This window comes from Nematostella vectensis, chromosome 3 (assembly GCF_932526225.1).
Source record: "Nematostella vectensis chromosome 3, jaNemVect1.1, whole genome shotgun sequence".
NCBI classification, from domain to species: domain Eukaryota; kingdom Metazoa; phylum Cnidaria; class Anthozoa; order Actiniaria; family Edwardsiidae; genus Nematostella; species Nematostella vectensis.
In genome coordinates, this window is record NC_064036.1 from 18,183,530 (window position 1) to 18,190,913 (window position 7,384).

The window sequence follows — 7,384 nt, forward strand, 5'->3', positions numbered from 1 at the left end:
ATATATACCAAGTTTAAATATTTTTAGAGGCTTTCTCATAGTAATAGGTCAACCATTTATATTCCAGCTCAACCATTTACATCAGCTTTGCTGAAGGGATTTAACTGGGAATATATTAGTAAATAGATAAATAAATAATGAGCTATAAATCAGCACAAGGTTGAAATTGTGGTATGTTGGTACACCTCTGAAAAACAGAACACAGGCTTCCCACCCGCGTCAGTGAAGGATTTTAATGACCTACGAACCATGCAAATAAACATCTATGAGTTTCATGCTATTATGAAATAAACTTAGTTGGTATGTAAATACATCCGTTTCTGATGTTTTTTTTTCTTCCCTAGATGCTCAATTCTATGAGTTTTGAGCAATATAAGTTCGTCTCTTATTTTTGTGTCTAACTAACGCGAGCCTTATACGCGAATTTATAATGTTGACCTCTTGACCTTTTTATACAAGCTGCCAAATTGTTTTCGCATGCTTCATTTCATATCTGATCTCCTGTCTAACCAAGCGCTCGGCCTCGACGTGAAACAGTCCCTTCTGTTTAAAAAATGGACTTGTTAACATACTCTGTGCTTTTGCTAAGCTTTACGGGTTTGGCTTTAGCGGATTTAAGTAAGCAATACGACAACATGGAATCGCTAAGCCCTGAGTACAAACTGTACTGGAAGGTTGATGTCGCGAGGAAGCGGATTTATCTTGGAGTTGAAGCACAGACGACTGGTTGGGTTGCGCTTGGCTTCGCCAACAAGATCGGCCAGATGGATGGCTACGATGTTGGAATGGGATATGTCCTGAATGATGCGACTGCAGAATTGCAGGTTTGATTTGATTTCTGCAATCAACATTTACTGTGGTTTTGTCAACAACCATGATCAGAAATCTTGTAAACAAAATTTATGAATAGGTTCTTATACGCGGCGCTGTTTACTGTACTTGTAGATGAGAAAAGATATGCAAAGCCGACAAGGAGTGCTCAAAGAAGTTGTGTTACCCGGCTGTGTGATAAATAGACAACTTTTTAGTTTATCTTTTTTAAGTTGTTTTGATAACTAGGCTCCATTTCCAGCCGTCACCAGGCCTCAAACGAGCTGGAAATCAAGCCTACGCTCTTAGCAGCCGCTTTAAGTGTCACGCAAGCCTACACTAGATGCTGCTATGCAGACAATGTTCTATTTTGGCCATGAAACAAAGGTGTAAAAGATTTAAAGGTGTACAGATGTGAAAGGTTTTCTCCGCTTGTTCTGGCATGATGCTCTTTGATCCTCAGGACTGTCATACCACGGGGTACCGCACGCCACCGGTCGACACCACACAGAGTCTAGTCTTGGGCAACTTCTCCGAGGTTAATGGTACTACTACCCTACAGTATTTCAGGCCTTTAGATACCAACGACCAACAGGACATCGCAATCAAGGTAAATAGTCAAGGTGTTATACTCTATTTGTTATAGATGAATACAAATCTTATACTCCTTAAAGCCGCATTGTCACCAGTTTACTTCCGGTCGATTACGTAACAATATCCGATGATTTTGACGGAAAACGCGAAAAATATTTCAAAATATTGAACAGTGTGTCTATTGGAAGTTTCTTTGAGGATGTGATTGATAATTTAGAGCGGATGGCCTGTTAAATATCTCGGATTTTAATAGATTCTTTTGTCTTTCAACGGTTGAGGTTTCCGTCGGACCTCCGGAAGTAAACTGGCGACAAAGCGGCTTTAATTTTTAGGCAAATATAAATGTTATACTCAGTTAGAAATAGGTTATTGGGCGCATCCTCGGGGACCCAGGGCGTCGCGGAGATCGGGCACACAGAGAGCACGCGATAAAGAAAAAGCACTAAAAGTGCTCTTTCTTTCTCTCGCGCTCCCTGTGTGCCCGATCTCCGTGACGCCCTGGGTTCCCGAGGATGTAGTGGGGGATGCGGAGGCTCACCGGAAGCAGGAGCTCGCGCGTACTTGGTACTTCCGCTTCCAGTCTCCTCGTCGCCTTGGGTCCCATATAGCATCAAAACAGAGTGCGAATCGTGCGAATCATGCGTGATCTTCGTGCTCACCAGGAGGGTCCCATGCACGTGGTGTGGGCGTACAGCGACGCGGACAACGTGAACCAGAAGCACACGCGCAAGGGGTACAAAACCATCACCCTCATGGGTGGGGTGGGGACGATTGGTGGCCTTGGTGGAACACTGCTGCTGTTTGCTTGTTTGAGTGTTTGGCTCTCACAGTGACCCACGCCAACAGAGTCTAGTGAATATGATTCCGAAAATAAGACGGAATATTTGAATTTCTTTTTTGGATGTTTGTTATTAGTATACTATCGACTCTTTTATAAGCAGACACCTGTGGTTTCCTTAAGGTTTTCGTTTCTAAAATTATCCGCTTATGTCAAGAAGAAGACCCGGCAGTAGTCTCGATATTTTGAAAAAGCATATCATTGTAACTGCATGTTTTTAAAACATCGATTCTGTTGTCTCTTTCATAAGAAATGTCTTAGAGGACTGTTGTATGAATTTAAATAATAATTAAATGGAAGACTGGTCACGTGTCAAATCGGTGGTCCAACGCAACATAATGCAGTTACAAATACTAATCCAACACAGGGACAAATACTTTGTGATTTCGTATATGTTAGACAGAAGGCGCATTATCGGTTCCGTATACAGCTATTTCAATAAACGTTGTCCAAAAGCGCTCTGCCGCACGCGCCCATACCGCGAGGTAGTATGGGTAATTTATGTTGTAACAGGTTTTCAGTAAATATGCCGCAGTCTTATAGTGAAGACCTTCTCTGGCGAGTTATCTGGATGGTACAGTATCTTGCATTATCTATCGAAGACACTGCGGATTTCTTTCCATGTGCCGCGTACAAGTGTAAAAGGTATCTGCAAAAATAGGGACACAAATAGAGACGACAACGGCTACGCTAAAGACGGCGGCAGAAAACAATTGAGAATTCAAAGAGCCAGACGTGAAATGTACTCTGAAATGGACTCTGTCTGATGCATTTCATCCGTTTTTCTTCAAACGACAACGTGAAAACTCCAAGTTTCATGGTGTAGCGAAAACTAGATTATCCTTGTTCGCTATGCTAGAAATTAGATTCTAGGTGTTACTATAGTTTTTTGGGGAATAAAAACTAGACTAGTTTTAAATTGAGCGCAAAGTATGCAAGCTTTTTGGGGTTCTCCCTGTAGTCGGTCGCCGTCGTCGTTGCTATTTCGGTCAGGCACTTTGCCAAAGGTTTTCTTTTAGTGTAACTACGGAGTCTCCGTTTGACACCTCTTACGGGATAGGTACCAAACCTGTTCTTGTTTCCTTGTTTAAAGACGCGCAGATATATATTTAGAAAATTATCAGACTGTACTGCCATTCGACACGAACTTCAACGAAGTTCGTGTCGGCGGTGAAGGATGGCAGATCTTGAAACAACATATATTACCCATACTACCTCGCGGTATGGGCGCGTGCGGCAAAGCGCTCTTTGACAACGTTTATTGAAATAGCTGTATGTTAGACAGAAGGCTTATTATCGGTTCCGTATATGTTAGACAGAAGGCGCATTATCGGTTCCGTGTATGTTAGACAGAAGGCGCATTATCGGTTCCGTGTATATGATAATATTTCTGCTTAAACACGTCTTTCACACAAAGTTGCCCTCCAGAATCTCTTTGTCGCATCCCGAGGGAGAGGGGATCAAATTACCAACCCATTTTTAAAATCTTGTAACATTATCGTTTATGTGGCTCTAAACACTTATTTCTATACCAGAAATTGTGCAATTTGTTAGTGATATTAGGGCTTTGATGTTAACAATAGAGAGCTTAAGGTAATTCCCTTAAAATAGTTCTACAACCCAGATTTTTTTTTAAACTTGGCATATACAATATTGAAGTTAAGGGCTTTCAAAAAATGTAATAAAAAAAATGGGGGTACCGACCTCGTTTTCACAACAGAGAGGCGTAGAGATGACGCGTTTTTACTGATCGCGCCAGGAAAAATCCCAACTCTTAGTTTTCAAAAAGATTGCCTATAGTCTTTGGAAAATCAAGTTCTGTTTGTCGAGCTGCCAAAATCAGATCTCCTAAACAATACCCCGTAGTAGCTAACGTTCAAAACAAATCACATTTCAAGAGATCGCACTAAAAGACACTGTTTTCGCCACTATTTTTACGGTAAAAAGCGCCATTTTAAAGTATTTTTTCGGCTTTTAAGACAAAAATAAACAAACTTCTACAACCCAACTTTTCCTCTTCTCTCAGTATATCATTTTTCCGTATAAATTTAACTATTTAAGTAAATAAAAGATGGCGGTAACCGACTTCGTTTTTCTGTCAAAGCAATTTTAAGTAAAAACGCGCGCCTTTTGCTTTGTTTTCCTGTACAACTGTGGCGCGCACGCGCACCTAATACCGGAAAATTCGAACAAACATCGCGCGCCACTATGCGCAGAAGGAGTGCGCAGTGAACGTAAAAATAGGGAAAATGCCGTTTTTAATGCCGTTCGTGTAGACTTGCTTAAGCTCTTTAATAATGCACCACGGGTTACGCGACATGAAATCAGGATGTAAACTTATGTTTAGATGGAATGCATACGGTACATGTGCACGACTGCTCACTCTCGGGCCAAATAAGGTAGGGTTTCGTAGGCGTCCACATAAAAAACAGCTTAACAAATCATTCTGGCGCCCCTTGCAGTTCTGTGACAGTGGTTTCAAAGGGTATTAGTCATTTTTGTCAGTGATTCTGGAGCGCAAGTTGTCTCCGCCTTAGCATGCGTGCGCAACTTTTCCCCGCCTTAGAATGCGTGCGCAACTTTTCCTCGCCTTAGCTTGCGCAATTGATCTATTATGACGTCACGATGTAAATATCTGACAAGCTGGGATGAGTTCGCCTCCCAAGCACAAGATCGTGTTCCTCGGGGACCAGGGCGTGGGCAAGTCGTCCTTGGCCGGACGGTTCATCTATGACATATTTGAAGAGAAATACCAACCGACTATTGGGATAGATTTCATGACCAAGACAGTGTTGCTAGGTATGTTATAAGCAGACGAGCGCGCGCGATTATCTGCACGTTGTTATTGCTGACAAAAGTCAGTAGGAAGAAGAAGGAGTAAGGAAGTGTAGAATCACCATTGAACGTTGAAGACGAATTCGTGTCAATTTTATGGTTGGGACAAAAGAGACGGTAAAACGATTATAAAAAAATTGGGCAAAAAAGCGGGCGCTTCCACAGGAGCATATCGCGTTATTGAGCAAAATTAGTTCTCTTTCGGGTACCCTGTGTCTTCATCAGAATACACCACTTTTTTTCCCGAATATCAGTGGGTGGTCGAGTTACGTATTTAGTTCAGTGGCACATTATCCGGACATACTCGGGACGAACACATGTGTGTTACCTAGAGGTGTTCGCTTCAGTCTTATTGATAAAGTTTGACTGGGGAATATCAGGGGCTCATAAGTAGGGGCAATAAACTTCCCCACATTCTGGTATTATATAGGTGTCACGGCGTTTCCTAGGATATCAGGTTTTTTAAGAGGCACGGATGAGCCAATCAGATTCGACCTTTGTGTTAATGTTTTGGCTTAGCTCAACTGCACGCGCACTCTCAGACAAAATTTATATGTTCTCTCTTCGGTACTTTGACTTTCGTTGCTGTCTTCTTTAATATGAATCCAACCCTACCTACACTTTGAATTCTAGTTTGCAATTCAAAACTAAAACCAACGTATGACGGATAAAAAATATTTTTCCTAACTGCAATTTGCGCCTGAATTCTCACGTCACTCGCGTCTAAAAATAGCCCGATCCTAGGAAACGCCTACTTATGAGCCCCTGAGAATATATAATATCGGGAATCTCGGGAAGTGTCTGCTAGGTTGAGGTTGTCCTCTTGATGGAGGTACGTTAAAAAGAAATTCCACTATATCTGCGTTCTTAGATGATTTTGAGGTGCGCCTGCAGATATGGGATACCGCTGGTCAAGAGCGGTTCCGCTGTCTCATCCACAGCTACATCCGGGACTCCGAGGCGGCGCTGATCGTGTTTGACATCACTAACTACACGTCATTCGAGAGCGTGGGGGACTGGGTCAAGATGGTGCGCGACGAGAGGGGTGAAAAAGCGGTCATTATCATAGTTGGGAATAAAATGGACGAGAGCGACAGGAGAAAAGTGAGTTACATGCAGGAGTCGGTACATCGAACCACAAGCCACAGTTGTCACACATGGGAAATACTATACTCCTAATGGACATTGAAATCTCCACCCTTTCTCTCCTTTTCAGGAGAGTTGCAGCAAGTCAATTTGAGACCTTGTGTGAGTGTGAGGTGTGTTGGATGGTATTTATAATGGTGTGTTGGGTGGTGTTTGTGGTGGTGTGTGAGGTGTGTTGGGCGGTATGGTGCTTGGGGTGTGGGTTGCTGTAAGGTGTGGTATTTGTGGTGGGGTGTGAGGTTGTGGCGTTTGATGCTGTAAGGTGTGGTGTTTGTGGTGGGGTGTGAGGTTGTGGCGTTTGATGCTGTAAGACGTGGTATTTGTGGTGGGGTGTGAGGTTGTGGCGTTTGATGCTGTAAGGTGTGGTGTTTGTGGTGGTGTGAGGTGGTGGCGTTTGATGCTGTAAGGTGGTGGTGTGTGTGAGGTGGTGTACAAGAGGTGGTTATGTGCAAGTTGTTGTGTAACGAAGAAGTAATGTGGTTGAGGTCGTGTGTATTGGCTGGTGTTTAGCCTGTGTTGTGTTGGTTTTTGGGGTGATATATATGGTGGTGTTTATTGAGATGTAGGGGGGGGGGGGGGGGCTTAGGGGATGTCAACGTACAACATAAATTCACTCGTTAATTTGCAAATATCGTTATAGGTAAATAAGTGATTTATTGTCAAACGAAAATACTCCCCAAGGAAGTGTCGCCAATCCTCATCATCTTTCTGCCTCGCCTCAGGTTAGCTATGACGTAGCGGAGAAGTCAGCGGAGCGCCTGGGTCTGAGTTACGTGGAGACGAGCGCTAAGTCAGGCTACAACGTCAAACTGCTGTTCACCAAACTCTCCAAGGACTTGTACTTATATCACTTCACGCGTTATCTCAAGATGAAAGAGGAGAGGCGACACGAGGGAGAGCAAATCATATTCTACCGCAAAGACCTCGGGAAAAGAACACCCGAACGCGCGAGATGCACTTGCTAGTCACGTGATAGACATGCAAGCCCAGCAGACCACAATAATAACAAATAATGAGCAAAAAAGCATAATTAATTATAAAATGAGAATCCATTTAAAATTTTGTTGTAGAACAGTTGCCTTATGGGTGTATCGCTGCGCGTTACATATAGCTTATGCGCGTTACGCATAGCCTATGTGCGTTACATATAGCCTATGTGCG

The 7,384-nt window shown here is 43.0% G+C and overlaps 2 protein-coding genes across 2 annotated transcripts; both read left to right on the top strand.

Annotated features, from left to right (window-relative positions):
- Nucleotides 1-463: 463 nt before the first annotated feature.
- On the top strand, nt 464-2,548 carry LOC5509384. The gene is made up of 3 exons (XM_001629858.3): nt 464-824; nt 1,274-1,420; nt 2,067-2,548. Exons 1-3 carry the CDS (start codon nt 555-557, stop codon nt 2,235-2,237), a joined length of 588 nt encoding a protein of 195 aa, XP_001629908.2. The 5' UTR covers nt 464-554; the 3' UTR covers nt 2,238-2,548.
- A 2,282-nt stretch (nt 2,549-4,830) lies between these two features.
- On the top strand, nt 4,831-7,295 carry LOC116616254 (GTP-binding protein ryh1). The gene is made up of 3 exons (XM_032378311.2): nt 4,831-5,041; nt 5,949-6,181; nt 6,946-7,295. The coding sequence occupies exons 1-3, from the start codon at nt 4,891-4,893 to the stop codon at nt 7,186-7,188; spliced, it is 627 nt and encodes a 208-aa protein (XP_032234202.1). The 5' UTR covers nt 4,831-4,890; the 3' UTR covers nt 7,189-7,295.
- Nucleotides 7,296-7,384: the final 89 nt, after the last annotated feature.

Bases quoted from the DNA above. Each gene is read 5' to 3' on its own strand.
- LOC5509384 (XM_001629858.3), top strand. From the start codon at position 555: ATGGACTTGTTAACATACTCTGTGCTTTTGCTAAGCTTTACGGGTTTG. The intron at 825-1,273 runs GTTTGATTTGAT...TTTGATCCTCAG, and splicing joins ATGCGACTGCAGAATTGCAG to GACTGTCATACCACGGGGTA. The intron at 1,421-2,066 runs GTAAATAGTCAA...CGTGCTCACCAG, and splicing joins AACAGGACATCGCAATCAAG to GAGGGTCCCATGCACGTGGT.
- LOC116616254 (XM_032378311.2), top strand. From the start codon at position 4,891: ATGAGTTCGCCTCCCAAGCACAAGATCGTGTTCCTCGGGGACCAGGGC. The intron at 5,042-5,948 runs GTATGTTATAAG...CTGCGTTCTTAG, and splicing joins GACCAAGACAGTGTTGCTAG to ATGATTTTGAGGTGCGCCTG. The intron at 6,182-6,945 runs GTGAGTTACATG...GCCTCGCCTCAG, and splicing joins ACGAGAGCGACAGGAGAAAA to GTTAGCTATGACGTAGCGGA.